The sequence below is a fragment of the Cervus canadensis genome, chromosome 18 (assembly GCF_019320065.1).
Source record: "Cervus canadensis isolate Bull #8, Minnesota chromosome 18, ASM1932006v1, whole genome shotgun sequence".
NCBI classification, from domain to species: Eukaryota; Metazoa; Chordata; class Mammalia; order Artiodactyla; family Cervidae; genus Cervus; species Cervus canadensis.
Window position 1 is genome coordinate 25,970,745 of NC_057403.1, and position 16,329 is coordinate 25,987,073.

At 37.1% G+C, this 16,329-nt stretch overlaps 2 protein-coding genes across 17 annotated transcripts in view; one reads left to right on the forward strand and one right to left on the reverse strand.

Annotated features, from left to right (window-relative positions):
• Window positions 1-16,329, reverse strand: part of LOC122421408 (zinc finger protein 260) — a 109,758-nt gene that overhangs the window by 80,439 nt on the left and 12,990 nt on the right. The window lies entirely within an intron of this gene.
• ZNF382 (zinc finger protein 382) overlaps window positions 1-16,329 on the forward strand; it is a 64,786-nt gene that overhangs the window by 37,800 nt on the left and 10,657 nt on the right. For 15 of the 16 annotated variants that reach the window (XM_043437339.1, XM_043437340.1, XM_043437347.1 and 12 more), the window contains exon 5: window positions 9,000-11,114. The exons of the other annotated variant lie outside the window; for it this stretch is intronic. In XM_043437339.1, coding sequence (XP_043293274.1) covers window positions 9,000-10,420 — 1,421 coding nt within the window. In that variant the 3' untranslated portion in view covers window positions 10,421-11,114. Of the gene's footprint in view, window positions 1-8,999; window positions 11,115-16,329 lie in introns of those variants that run through there. 16 annotated transcript variants of the gene reach the window in all.

Here is a 16,329-nt window from a genome sequence, read left to right on the forward strand (position 1 = left end):
GTATTGTAGCTTCAGCTGCGGCATCAGTCCTTCCAATGAATATTTAGGACTGACTTCCTTTAAGATTGACTGGTTTGATCTCCTTGGTGTCCAGGGGACTCTCAAGAGTCTTCTCCAACACCACAGTTCAAAAGCATCAATTCTTTGGCACTCTGCTTTCTTTATGGTCCAACTCTCACATCTGTGGATGACTACTGGGAAAAACTGGCTTTGACTAGACAGACCTTTATCAGCAAAGCAATGTCTCTCCTTTTTAATATGCTGTCTAAGTTGGTCATAGCTTTTCTTCCAAGGAGCAAGCGTCTTTTAATTTCATGATTGCAGTCAACATATGCAGTGATTTTGGGGCCCAAGAAAATAAAGTCTGTCACTGTTTCCATTATTCCCTAACTATTTGCCATGCAGAGATGGGACCGGATACAGTGATCATAGTTTTCTGAATGTTGAGTTTTAAGCCAACTTTTTCACTCTCCTCTTTCACTTTCATCAAGAGGCTCTTTAGTTCTCCTTCACTTTCTGCCATAAGGGTGGTGTCATCTGCATATCTGAGGTTACTGATATTTCTCCCAGCAATCTTGATTCCAGCTTGTGCTTCATGCAGTCCTGCCTTCACATAATGTATTCTGCATATAAGTTAAATAAGCAAGGTAACAATATACAGTCTTGATGTACTCCTTTCCCAATTTGGAAGCAGTCCATTGTTCCAGAAGGCAATGGCAACCCACTCCAGTGCTCTTGCCTGAAAAATCCCATGGGCGGAGAAGCCTGGTAGGCTGCAGTCCATGGGGTCACTGGGAGTCGGGCATGACTGAGTGACTTCACTTTCACTCTTCACTTTCATGCATTGGAGAAGGAAAGGGCAACCCACTCCAATGTTCTTGCCTGGAGAATCCCAGGGACGGGGGAGGCTGGTGGGCTGCCGTCTCTGGAATGGCAGAGTCGGACACAACTGAAGCGACTTAGCAGCAGCAGCAGCAGCCATTGTTCCATGTCTGTTTCTAACTGTTGCTTCTTGACCTGCATACAGATTTCTCAATAGGCAGGTTAGTGGTCTGGCATTACCATCTCTTTAAGAATTTTCCCATCCACACAGTCAAAGGCTTTAGCATAGTCAAGGAAGCAGATGTTTCTGAAATTTGCTTGCTTTTTCTATGATCCAACTTATGTTGACAATTTGATCTCTGGTTCCTCTGCCTTTTCTAAATCCAGATTGAACATCTGGAGGCTCTTGGTTCATGTACTGTTGAAGCCTCACTTGGAGAATTTTGAGCATTACTTTGGTAGTGTGTGAGATGAGTGCAGTTCTGTAATAGTTTGAACATTCTTTGGTATTGCCTTTCTTTGGGATTGGAATGAAAACTGATCTTTTCCAGTCCTGTGGCCACTGCTGAGATTTCCATATTTGCTGGCATATTGGGTGCAGCACTTTCACAGTATCATCTTTTAGGATTTTAAATAGTTCAGCTGGAATTCTATTACCTACACTAACTTTGTTCATAGTGATTCTTCCTAAGGACCCACTTGATTTCACATTCCAGGTAGTGTGGCTCTAGGTGAGTGACCACACCATCGTAGTTATCGGGGTCATTAAGATCTTTTTTGTATAGTTCTTCTGTGTATTCTTGCCACCTCTTCTTAATATCTTCTGCTTCTGTTAGGTCCGTGCCATTTCTGTCCTTTATTGTGCCCATCTTTGCATGAAATATTCCCTTGGTATCTCTAGTTAAGTTACTGGAGGCTCACATGAATTCTTTTGTCAGGTTGCTTTTATGTTGTTTGAAAAGTGAAAGTCACTCAGTCATGTTGGACTCTTTGTGCCCCCATGGATTATACAGTCCATGGAATTCTCCAGGCTAGAATACTGGAGTGGGTAACCATTCCCTTCTCCAGGGGATCTTCCCAACCCAGGGATAGAACCCAGGTCTCCCCCATTATAGGTGGGTTCTTTACCAGCTGAGCCACCAGGGAAGCCCTTTAAGTGTTTAGGTTATGTTTATTTCCTTTTCAGTTTTGCCTTTAGTTTTATGTTATTGCTCTAAGTCCTTGGATGCAGCCTTTATTCCTAATACATGGTCATTATGGGATTTCAATAGAAAGACCAAAGTTTTCACCAGATTCTTCTAACTTGGCACAGGTCTGGAATTATAATAAAAACTACTTTTGTAGAGTTGAGTTAACTGCTGAAATCTTTGCTTGATTCTTGCAGTGTTCCAGCTTTCTTTTCCCTTTATGCTCCTTGCAGTCTTACCCTGTGGAAATGAAGTTAACCAAGGTTTTGTGGAGGGGTTTATGCTAATGTTGGGGCTTTCCTTCTGTGCTTTCTTCTTTCTTGGATTCTGTCCTCAGTTTTCAGCCACTCTGGTACTCCTGAACTCTGATTTCTGATTTTTCTGCACATCATGACTCCTGCTTTCTATTTCTATTTCTACTTGAGATCTGTCCCCTGTGTGCTGCATGAACTGCCAGAATACACAGTGGAAGACCTGGAAAAATGTAGATCTTAATGCAATAGGGTTTCTTTCTTTCAAAGTTTGTATCCATTCCAGTTTCTGCCTGCTTTTGATCATTCTTCAGTGCCTTCAAGGAAGTTAGTCTTTTATAATTGGTCCATAGTTATCACTGTTATCAGTTGGAAGGTTCTTTTGATATAGACTTCTTTGCCATTACCAAAATCTGAATGTCTAAATAAGCAGTTCTCAAACTTTTTAGTCTTAGGACTTATTTATACTCTTAAGAATTAAAAGAACTTTGTGTATGTTTGTATGCCCTATTTGAAATTAAAACAAAATTTTAAAATATTCATTTATTTAATTTAAAAAGAACAATATAAAAATAATAAACTAATGTTGACATAAAAATCATATTTTTTACCAAAAAAAACTTTTCCAAAAGAAAAAAATGAGCAAAGGGGCATTGTTAGATGATTGAAGTTTATTTAATATCTTGCTAAACAGAAGATAGCTGATTTTCACATCTGATTCTACATTTAGTCTGTTGTAATATGTTATTTTAATTGAGATATGTGGAGAAAAATCTTCTTTCATGCATTTATGTAGTTTGACAGAGAAATTTTTAAAAGCTTTTTTAGATGTCATGGGTATTCTAAATTAATACTACACCCAAACTTAATTGGTAGTTCCTAAACAGTATCATTTAACAACTGGTTATGTCTAAATAGTTAGTTGCAATATAAAATCTGAAAATATAACAATGAACTTTGGTAGACTATTACATAAAATCCAGTGGTCTATTTAAATATTTTTCCCGTGCATTGTTTTGTAATACTATATATTGGTCATTTGGAAAGTAACAGTTAACTGGTATATACAGGTCTGCCAAATTTTTACTTTTCCGTATACTGTATTTTTTAAAAACCCCAAACCCACATGTGTTAGTATTACCAGCAATTTCATCATAAAAGTCTTTTAAGTATTGGTAAATTGATGAACATACCATAGCAAATACAAGCTTTCCTACATAATGACTTACAGTTAAAAGCTTGAACTTTATCATAGATAACAAGTATTGGCAGATGTTTTCTTTGAATAGACAGGTTCACATTGTTCAAGAAAATGTCTACCAGATACCCACAAATGAATAATAGTCAGTATTTTTTCAAGTAAAACTGCTGTTCCACAAATCGTAGATATTCAGTTCTCAACTCAAATAATTATACCAGCACTTTTCCTCACAAAATATGATTGGCCCTTGAAAAATACACATTTGAACTATGCAGATCCATTTATATGCAACTTTCTCAACAGCAAATACTATAGGACTACAGGGTCCACAGTTGGCTGAATCCATAGATGTGGAACTGTGGGTTTGGAGGAACTGAGGGCCAACTGTAAGTTATAAGCAGATTTTTTACCAGGCAGAGGGTTGGTACCCTTAACTCACATAGAATATTGAAAATATATGTTCTCAAGGGTGGAGAGCTAATAAATTAATAAAACTAATGAAACTTTTTTTCCCTTGTGTGTGATAGTTAGAAATGTAGTGTTTACTATTGTAGATTGGTGTCAGTGCTTTGATATATGTTAATGTGCCAGCATTTTACCCACTGTATCAACCATTTAAACATTTTTTATATTTTATGATGTTTGGCATCTTTAGGGAGCCTACTAGCTAAGGAGAGATTGCCCTTCCCAGAGTTAGCCAATTCCTAGAGATAGCAAACAAACAACTTGTTGGTGAGCCAGCTTTTCATATACAAATCAACCAGTTGCAATTCTATATCCTCAACTACCTCCTTTATATAACTCACAGACACCAAGCCAGTATTTTCCCTGCCCTGAGTCACCAGGACCAGGTATCAGACTACTGGAGATCATCCCTGTAACCCATGACATGCCAACACTATTCAAACTAACTGACCCTAAGCTGTTTGCCCTGCCCTGCCTTTCCATGGAAGTAAGCTCCAGTAAAGACTGTGGTCTAGACTTGTCCCTTGCTTCTTTCTGCCTCCTGACCAAACCTGGTGCTTCCCCGTGTCGTCCTGCATGGCATGGCATAGATCCTCCTCTCAGGAAAGGTAATAGGAAATTTTCTTTTAACAACACTAGCAACTCTGTGTCATCACTCAGTCACCTCTATAAATTAAAATTCATGAGACACCTACTATTGCTGTTGTCATTAGTGCAAATAAGAACACAGTTTAAAATATATTATTTTTGTTAATCATGAAGTGTTGTTATCACTTTTTTGCCACACTGTGCAGCATGCTGGATCTTAATTCCCCAACCAGGGAAATTGTACTCATTTCCCCTGCATTAGGAGCACAGAATCTTACCCACTGGACCATTGGGGAAGTCCCAGTGAAATGTTATTATTAACAAAAATAGTTTTGACTTTGTAGACCTCCCATAAGAATCTCTTGGAAACTGTTGGTTTAGGCCTTTCTTGGTTTTCGTCTCTTTCTTTAACTTTTCTTCTTTTATTATAGTCTTCTATTTATAGGCATTCATGAATCCAAAATATAAAAGGGTAATCATTGTTAATATTTATCTTCCTCTTAGTCTTCATTTTCTTTTCTTCCTTTCCCCTTCTACTTGTTTCTTGTACTCAGTCTCACGTCCCATTCTTACTGTGAGACCTACTATCAGATTTCAAAATCCATATGCCTCGGACTAAGGTGATAATTTCAGTATCACTTCATTTTAATACATTTCTTCCCAATAAATCTCCATGTTTCATAACATAGTGCTCAGATGCCTGATATGTACCCACCTTGATTGGGGTGAAAAATGTATCCTATGTCCCTGAGTTCCTTTTTCATCTTGCTTACTTCTCTTCCCTCTGAAAAAATAAATATTTGTCAAATAAATGGATTTTATTTCAGTAGGCTGTCATCGGTATCCTTAAAGGATCATTCTTCATCCTCAGTTCTTATCTTTATAACAGCCACGTAAGCTATAATAATCTGATCCATTCTCAAGTTGTGATATCCTTGTTTTATGTGAATGGCTTTCAAATAGCCATTTTCAGCGCATTTCTCCCACTTGGACTCTACTGGAATATTTTAATCTGCCTACAGCAATATAGTGATCACTTGTCTCATCTTCAGTTATTGATATTTTAGAAATAATATATAAGTCATTAACCTTATCTTTGTTTCTATATCCTTTTATTACTGTAGTCAGCTTCTTATAATATCAGGTTGATTTCATCATCTCTGCTATATTTTAAAAATTAGCTTTCCACAATTTGTGTTTATTTCACTCCATGAAATATCTTTACATCCTATCATATTCTCATTTGCCACTGACATCTTCCAAAGTAAGAACCATGTTATTTCAGGTGTGGACTGCTGTAGTTACTATTTGGATTTGCCATGATTTTTTTCTAGTTCTTTCAGTTTTCTTTCAGTCAATAGGCAAAAAAAGATATCCCCTTATTATATGAAATTTAAATCCCTTCTTTTTCAAGGGCTGACAATAATATCCCATCTGGTCATTCCACATGTATGTCCCTTTTTGACTGAGAACTCTTGCTCATCTCTGTTCTAGTCTCTCAAATGTACAACTGGACCTTTCATTAATGTGACAGCTGCTGTATACTTACAGAAATACTTGGAAAGTCAACCAACTACAAAATAAGAGAGTAAATCAGTACACAAAAAGAGACCCTTAATTCTGATACCAAATGTAAATTCAGGAATCCGAAGATTTGGGTCAATAGTTTGCTATAAGGACTTAAAAAACTTACTGAAAGCTGTAATACTCACAGTTATGGTTTGTAAGAGAAGAATACAAATTAAAATTAGCCAAGGGGAGAAGCACATAGGGCAGAGTCCAGGAAAGTACCAAACACAGAGCTTCTAGTTGTTTTCTGTGGAATCAGGGACAGCGTTACTTCCCTGTGACAGTTCTTATAGAATGTTGCCAGCCAGGGAAGCTTTGCTCAAGCCTAGAGTCCAGAGTTGGTTATATTAGGGCTCCATCACATAGGATGCCTGACTGCCCGTGTGGCTGATCTAAGTTTCCATCCCCATAAGAGGTTGAACTAATATTCTGTGACCCAAACCCCCACTTAAATCACATTGTTGGTGTGACTCAAAGAACCCCCCCAACCTAAATCACATTGTTACTTTCTAGCTGGCCAAAGGTTCCCAGGCAAATAAATATTCCTCTAAGACATGACATTCCAAGGATTTAGAGATTACCTCCCAGAAGACGAAGGCAAATGTCAAGACTTCTTTTAGAGTAAGAATTTTGTTCTTTCCCACACAATACTACATATCCTTGAGTTAAAAGATCAAATTTTACTTCCACATGAAATGTCCATTACTGACTCCAGAGCGTGTCAGCTCCTATTTTTCTGCATTCACATTATACTTAGTGTCTGTAACACACAAACAGAACCATCCTCTGATATGATCTAGTAATTTGCTACCTGATTCAATCTTGTTTTATCTGAGGCCTCTTTTCCCATCTGATTAACAGTTCCCTCAAAATAAGGTCATCTCTTTTACTTTTCCTTACTGTAGTTTGTAAGAGAGGCTAGACATTCAGTAGTTACCTGATTGATGGCCTATGATAGTATGCAAGGAAATTATCTTTTTCATCCATTCAGAAATCATTTAAACAGTAATTTCTTTTTATATATACATGCCAAGATGATCATATCCCTTCACCACTCTTAAGTGTTTTAATGTATACTCAGAAGATTTCAAAGAAGATAGTTAATAAAATATTGACTTCAAAGAACATAAGTTTTAGTTGGGAAGGCATTATTATCAAATTGAGCATTTCACATATAATATAATATTAAAATAGCAACAGATCTTATTGAAAGATTATTTGAAATGGATGGTTCAGACTATAAAATTATATATAAATTATGATATATATTTATATCAGACAATATAGACATTGAAGAGTAGAGAGAATATGTGAAGGCTTTTGGATAAATTGGATAGTAGTATGTCCCTGGAGGAGGTTGAAGTTGTCAGGAAGGCAGTATAATTCCCATTACTGATACAGATTAGTTTTGTGTGTCCTAGAACTACACATAAATGAAATATGTACTCTTTTGCATGAAGTTTTAAGTCTAAAAAATGTTTAATATTCATCTCTTTTTGTCATTATGTTTCAGTTGGTTTTTTCCTTTTTATTGCTGAATAGTATTCCATTATATACATTTCATTGTAGTATTCTGTTTTATAAATACATGATCCTACCACCCATATCTGGTGGAACAATTTTAAAGATAGATATGGTATCACTTGTTTACATTTTCATGACTAGTTTGATGGGATAAAAAGGCTATTGTAAATAAGATACAAGTCATAAGTAAGATGAATCCACATTTAAAACTGCCCCATCAGATATGGGTGGTAGTAAGGTAAAATAGTACGATATAGCAAAGAAGTTTTAAGAAAAATGATAGGTCAACCAGTGCCATACACATATATTAAAGAATTCAGTCTTTCACAGCTCCAGTAGGGAATAGCAGAGTCCCAGATGGTGCTAGTGGTGAAGAACTTGCCTGCCACTGCAGAAGACATAAGAGACATGGGTTCGATCTCTGGGTTGGGAAGATCCCCAGGAGAAGGGCACAGCAACCCATTCCAGTATTCTTGTCTGGAGAATTCCACGGACAGAGAAGCCTGGCAGGCTATGCTCCATAGGATCACAAAGAGTGAAACACAATTGAAGCAACTTAGCACATATGCACTACATTGGGAGGAAAACTTGAACTCATCCTTCCCTAAAACTGAAAAAGTAATTTAGCAAATTGAAAAGAGGAAAAGTTATAATTGATGGTCAAGAGAATTTAGTTATTGATCATCTCTGGAAGAATAAATTGATGGTAGCAGCAATCAGAATACAATAGTGATTATATTCATGTTGCAAATATCCTTTTCCTCTGGTTTAATTTTATAATTCCTAAGGGAATTATGTTTTCCCAATTCTTCCCTTTCAAGGAAAAAAATTACAGTTATGTGGAGAGCTAGGATCAAGAGTGTAGATGAGTGTGTCTGTTAGCACTAGGAAATGAGTGACTGAAAAAGTTCATTTGCCATGGATAGGCTCAATACAAGTGAGGAAGAAACAAATGGAAGTATTTTATAACATTTATTTAGTCATTAGGGAATAAATATATAGTTTTTCATCATCACCTGAACGTTTTCACTACTTACTGTTAGTACCCTTGATAGGCTCACTCCATTATCTCTGAATCGGCCTGTTTCAAGAACAATCCTGCTTTCACTATCCTTTGTCTTCTGCTTACTTGCCCTTGTGTTTATCATACCTGCTCAGTGTAGCTTATATTTACAACATCCCAAAGATATGTGTTGTTTGCTTATGACAGTTTTTCCTCATTTTAACAGTGTAGCAGGGTATGTGTTTGTTAGCTCCCAGAGGTAATGTATTTTGGCCTTTCTGTAGACTAAAGTAGTGTGATAGACAGGCCCACCATGGATTGTTTGTATTATTTATCTTATCCATAATGTTTACATGGAGGCTTACTATTGTTAATTGTATTTTTTCTAGAAGAAGATTGGAAAGCTGAAGATGTTTTAGTGAAATTCAAAGAATACCAAGACAGGCATTCTAGGTCAGTTATATCCATCAACCACAAAAGACTAATAAAAGAGAGAAGTAACATTTGGGGGAAAACATTTACTATCGACAAGAACCATATTATTTCAAAAACAACACTACGTGAATATAAACCTGATGGAAAAGTTTTTAAAAATATTTCAGAATTAGTCATTAGAAATATAAGTCCTATAAGAGAGAAGTTTGGTGAGAGTAATGGATGGGAGAAATCACTCCTTAACACTAAACATGAGAAAATTCATGCAGCAGTGAATCTCTGTAAACAAACAGAAAGGAGTCTGAGTGGTAAACAAGAGCTTATTCAACATCAGAAGGTTCAAACTCCAGAGCAATCATTTGAACATAATGAATGTGAAAAACCCTTCCTTATGAAAGGAATATTATTTACACATACCAGAGCTCACAGAGGAGAAAAATCCTGTGAATACAATAAAGATGGCACAGCCTTCATTGAAAAGTCAAATCTCAATGTCCACCAACAAAATATGGAGAAGAAACCCCACTCATACAGCAAATATGGGAAATTCCTCTGTAGGAAGTCCATTTTTATCATGCATCAGAGATCTCAAACAGAAGAGAAACCCTTTCATTGTCCTTACTGTGGGAATAATTTTAGAAGGAAGTCATACCTCATTGAACATCAACGAATTCACACAGGTGAGAAACCTTATGTTTGCAGTCAATGTGGAAAAGCCTTCCGTCAAAAGACAGCCCTCACTCTTCATGAGAAAACACACTTAGAGGGGAAACCCTACATTTGTATGGATTGTGGGAAGTCCTTCCGCCAAAAGGCAACCCTTACTAGACATCACAAAACACATACCGGAGAGAAGGCCTATGAATGTACTCAGTGTGGAAGTGCTTTTAGAAAGAAGTCATACCTCATTGATCATCAGAGAACACACACAGGGGAGAAACCATATCAATGTAATGAATGTGGGAAGGCATTTATCCAGAAGACAACCCTCACTGTACATCAGAGGACTCACACAGGAGAGAAACCCTATATTTGCAATGAATGTGGGAAGTCCTTCTGCCAAAAGACAACTCTCACTCTCCATCAAAGAATTCACACAGGGGAGAAACCCTATATTTGTAATGAATGTGGGAAGTCCTTCCGCCAGAAGGCAATCCTCACTGTTCATCAGAGAATACATACAGGAGAGAAATCCAATGGATGTCCTCAGTGTGGGAAAGCTTTTAGTAGGAAATCTAACCTCATTCGCCATCAGAAAACTCACACAGGAGAGAAACCATATGAATGTAAAGAATGTGGGAAGTTCTTCAGTTGTAAGTCAAACCTCATTGTCCATCAGAAAACTCACAAGAGCGAAACTGTGCGAATTCACTAAAACATGTGACTTTTCTGGTGAAAAATTTTTAAGACATAATAAACCCTGTACATGAGGTTGCTTGCAAGTGTAATAATATTAAACAGTTTAAGGTACTGTAGCATATTTACCTACTATTTGCTAGTCCACAAAACACATAAAAAGAATTGTGAGATAAATTAAGTGATAAAAGTCACTGAAAATACAAGCTTAAATTTTTTATTACCTTCACCAGACATAAATTCTTCTGTCAAGTTGCTAAAAACATTTTAAATTGCTTATTTAAAATTTTAACATATAACATTTTGTGACCCAGTATTAAGCAGTAGGCTACCTGACCGTGGCCCGTGGACCACAGTGTGAACAGAACTGCTTTAAAAGAAGGAGGTGTGACTGTATTTCTCACTGCAAATATGGAATAAAAGTTATCCCTTCAGAGTTAACCACAGTTCTAACTCCTAACATTATAAATTAGTCTTTGCATATTATAAACCTTTATATAAAGTATACATTATGTATTCTTTCATATATAACTTGTTTCATCCATCACTATGTCTTTAAAACTCATCATTAGTGCATGTTGGAGAAATTTATTTATTTTCATCCTGTATAAAATTTCATTATATAATTACATTTCAGTTTATCCAATCTAATGTTGATGGACTTTTTTTTATTGTTTACAGCTTAGGGTCATAATAAATAGTGCTTCTTCAAATATATTTATATTTAGGTGTACATATATTCATTTCTCTTGTGTATATACTTACACACATATACTTAGGAATGAAATTGCTGGGCCCTGGGGTATGTGTACGCTGGTACTACCAAACAATGCATAACTTTGATGTTAGGAGATAATTCACTCTGAAGGAAGACAGCTGTATATATTATCAATATGGTGATGGTTCAAATGTGAGAATTCATACTAGAGGGAAACTATGAATGTTGTGAAAACTGGGAATTCAAATAGAATGGTTATTCAAAGATTTTTAGCGACAGCTCAAATCCTAAATACTAGATACAGGTTATAAATCTGAGACTGCCTTCAGCCATAAGAATGTCTATTTGAAATCAAAGTCATGCGGTAGGAAGAGAGGGACCTAGTGTCTTCCTTGCTCAACATGAGAGAACTCTAACTGGATGAAACATTATCTTACTGGGTCATATGAAAATGATGAATATGGAAAAGCTTAGAGCCACAGCTCAAATCCTTACATCAACAGGGAATTCACAATGGATGTGAATACTTCAAATGAAATGATTGTAAGAATAATTAGTCATAACTCACATCTATGCAGTAGCAAAGAATTCATACTAAAGAAAGAAAGATTGACAAGGCAACAGATGAGGCTTTCAACTCTTAACTCTGGGGAAAGCTGTTTCCATGAAAGAAGTCCGACTGTACCAAGATCATGATGCTAGAGAGTCAATTGTTGTCAATAGCCCTAGCTAAGCACCAAGTCATTATCCAGTATTATCTGCCAAATATGATTGAGCAATCTGGGGCAAGTCAGGTCTTTGAATGACTAGGCACTGCTGCCATCCAATTGGAACCACATAAGAGACCCTCTGCCCTCAAGCAGAAACTGAGCTGAGGCCTTCTCAAATTTCTGACCCTCAAGAATAAATGGTTACATTTTAAAATTTGATGGATTAAAGTAAGCAGAAAATAATCTCTTAGTATCTGTATTGTAAAAATAAAGGTATGAATATTTGTATTCCAGAGTCAAAGAGCAAAAGTGTGGTGACTACTAGGTGATCTTGATGTGAGCAAAAACTGGCCCTGAAATACAGCTGAAGTTTGGGCTGTATTTTTTGTTTACAACTACATACCTAAATAACAACTCAGTGAGGAGTTCATATACATATTTTTTATTTTTCTCCTTCTGTGGTAGTAAGTTACACTTATCAACTTGATTACTTATTCAAATGCATACTTCCCAATTTTGCAAAAAAAATTAAAATAGCCCCAAAATACCAGCTGTGGACAATGCAGAAGGAAGTTAAATCTATCTTTGAAAGATCCTCTGCAGAGTCATTTCATGAACTAAGGTTCAGACAGAAATCAAGATATAGAATCCAATGTACATTAAGTACAGCCATGTCCTTGTAGGTGGTAACCTGGAATGCCTTGAAGAAAGTCTAAATGAAGTTTTGCTTTCAAACAACTATTCACATATAAACTACTTCTCAGGAAAATTAGGTCCAGTGGTTTTTATTTTGGTGTGAACCAGAATTGGGCTATCTTTCAGTCTCCTGTGTGAAGATTTCTTTTGAAGAAGTTGAAAATGTTCTTTTTCATTGATTTTTATGGGTCCTTATTTTATGAATTGATTAATATATGAAATGAGGACTTTTTTTTTTTTTTAAATGAGGACTTTTCATCTAACTTTGGTCAGTGAAGTTTGTGTAGCTCTGAGGAGTAGACATGGTTCTGGAATTCTAGTCCACTTATTCCTAAATATATATGACAGGATAGGAATTAATTTGCAAATTCATTCTTTGTAGACCTAACTGTAAGGTCCTAGGACACAAGAGAATTAACATGTACAAAGATTTCATCAGTTCAAAAGGACTAACAAAACTCCACAGAGTATATACATTTAATGTTGTTGAGTCACTAAATTGTGACCAACTCTTGTGACCCCATGGACTGTAGCCCACCAGGATCCTCTGTCCATGGGATTTCCCAGGCAAGAATACTGGAGTGGGTTGCCATTTCCTTTTCCAGGGGATCTTCTGACCCAGGAATCAAACCCACATCTCCTGCCATGGCAGGCAGATTCTTTACCACTGAGCCACCAGGGAAGCCCATATAATATTTAATGCTTTCATTTAAAAGCAAAAGATGTAGCTTACCAAGAGAAAAGGTAGGTAGGCATTTGGTTGGGGGGAGTCTGAGAATCATTCAGGTGCAAGTTCCACAGTGTCCTTATTCACATAGAGACTGCACTCTACCTCCAGATAGAACCACTAAGATCTATGTGAATCTTGGGAGAGCTCAAGGCCGAAGTTCCCCAGAAGGACTTTTATGCCCCTTTGTTCACTGGTCACATAGTCAAAGTGGGCTCTCTAATCATTTATATGAGTAAACAAATTGACTCCGGGGGTCTTCAGGGAAAATTTCAACTTCAAACAGCATCTTATGTATCCCTCTGCCCTATGTCAATCAAACTCAATGCCAAACATTCAGGCATCATGGAGATAATAGAGCTTTTCCAGTCCAGTTCAGTTCAGTTCAGTCACTCAGTCGTGTCTGACTCTTTGTGACCCCATGAACTGCAGCACACAAGGCTTCCCTGTCCATCACCAACTCCCGGAGCTTACTCAAATTCATGTCCATCGAGTCAGTGATGGCAATTATAAATCAAATTTCCAGTCCAACTATAAATCAAATCCATCCTACAAACATGGTTCCTACATCTCCTATGTATTTTCTGATAATCTGTGTAAACAAGCATGTTGCCTCACTTCTTATGTCCCCAGTATCTGCATAGTGCATCTCAAACCTGAAACATTCTTGCCAGGTAGTGCTTGAATATCTCCACTTAATTTGTGGTCCAGCAATAGAATCAGACTTATCATCCCCTGCTTTATAAGTAATATGCAACAGTTAAAACACAGATATAAACACTGGTCTCTAATATTCATCTGGGATGTTGCACCATTTGAGATATTCATCAGTTTATAATTTGGGACTTTTCAAAATCATAGATGTGTGACAATATCATGTACTGATGAGGGTGTGGAACAACTAGAACTCTGATACACTGCTAATGGGAATGCAAAGTAGTAAAACCACTCTGGAAAACAATTTTGTGGGTTCTTTAAAAAGTTAAACATGTACTTTCCATGTGACCCAGTGATCCCACTTACATTTAGCATAGAGAAATAAAACCACATGTTCACACAAAAGCCTATTCATGCATGTCTATAGTATTATTATTTATAATCACTAAAAACTGGAACAACCCAAATGTTCCTCGTGGATAAATGGACACACCATGGTATATCCACTCAATAAAATAACTACTTAACAACAACAACAAAAAAATGGACTACTGACACCTGCAACATTATGGATGAAACCAGCCTCAAAAAGTTACATACTGTATGGTTCCATTTATACATTGTGGAAAATGTAAAAATATAAATATCCAGAATATATCAGTGGTTGCCAGGGATTAGGGGTGTCTGAATAGAAAGGGGATGCGTGATTGTTTTGCATACTATTTGTGGTAATAAATATAAAAATACACATGTGAAAAATCAGAAGTGTGTACATATCAAAAATAGAGAATTGTAGTAGTAACATCTGTAAGATTGTGGAATAGCACTTGTCTCATAGAACTTTGAACAATTTGAACAACCATCCCCATGAAATTACAACACTTGGGTGGAGCACAGAAATGAAAGATAGATTGAAGAGGATAAGGACAATTTCACACTACCTGGGTTACTTCTTCTTCAAGCCTGTGCAGTGAAGCATGAAGCAATGTACCCTCTGCATGGAGGGAAGGAAAGTGAAGTGAGAGCCCATCCTTGTCACAGACCCCAGCACCAGCCTTCCCCAATGAATCCCCAGGTAAACCAATATGATTCGGAATCCAGGCCTGCCCCTGTGAACCCAAACACGAGGCTCCAGGCTGCCCAACCCAGTACCATACTGGCCCTACAGACCCAGATACCAGTCTGGCACCCATGGACCTAGGCTCCAGGCCTGCCCCAATAAATAGATCCATCAATGTTTATAAAACTCCCTAATGTATTAAAAAGTAGGCTAAATGTGGACTGATGAGAATATCATGAATCATGGATTATGATTAATCCAGTTTTGTCCAAAGAATTTTTAAAATTTAATTCCTGGAAGAATAGAAGTGACAGCTATAGTTACAAAAGCAGATGACTATAGGACTCATTAGGAGAGATTTTACTTTTCACATTATTTTGGGTAATTAAAAAATAATTTTGTTTATTTTTGTCTATACTTGGTCTTTATTTCTGTGTGGGCTTTTCCCTAGTTACAGTGAGCAGGGGCTACTCTCTAGGTTTGAAGTGTGGGCTTCACATTGTGGTGGCTTCTCTTGTTGCAGAGCACGGGCTCTAGGGAAAGTGGGCTTCAGTAGCTGTGCCTCCCAGGCTCTAGGGCACCGGCTCAATAGTTATGACATATGGGCTTAGTTGCTCCATGGCATGTGGGATCTTCCCAATCAGGGATCGAATCTGTGTCTCCTACATTGGCAGGCAGATTCTTAACCATGAGCCACCAGGGATGCCTTGAATATTTTTTTTTAATATATTTGTTATTGGTTGCCCTGGGTTTTCATTGTTGCAAGTGGGCTTTCTCTAGTTGAAGTGAGCAGTGGCTTCTCTTGTTGCAGCAGGCTCTAGGCTTACAGGCTTCAGTAGTTTCAGCACATGGACTCAGTAGTTGCAGATCTCAGGCTCTAGAGCACAGGCTCAGTAATTGTGGCAGATGGGTTTTGTTGCTCTGCAGCATGTGGGATCTTCCCAGATTAGGAATCAAACCCATGTGTCCTGCATTGGCAGGCAGATTCTTTACCACTGAGCCACCAGGGAAGCCCTATTTTGGGTAATTTTTGAATTTTATAGTATTGCTTTTATTTCCTAATATTTTCAACTATAAAATTAATATATCAAAACATACACACACTCTCATGATTGGGAATTTACCAATAGAAATATGACAATGTAAGAATGTTTATTACACCATCATTTCTGGTGAAAAAGTAGAAACAATTAAATGTCTACAGTAGGAGATGGTTCAAAATACTGGCCTACATCCCATACTAGAAATATTCTGAAACTTGAAAAGAATGAGTCAGATCTGTATGTATTGACCTGGGAAAATGTCCACAATTATTTAAATGAAAAAGGCAAATGTCATGAAATATGTCACTACAGAGGGT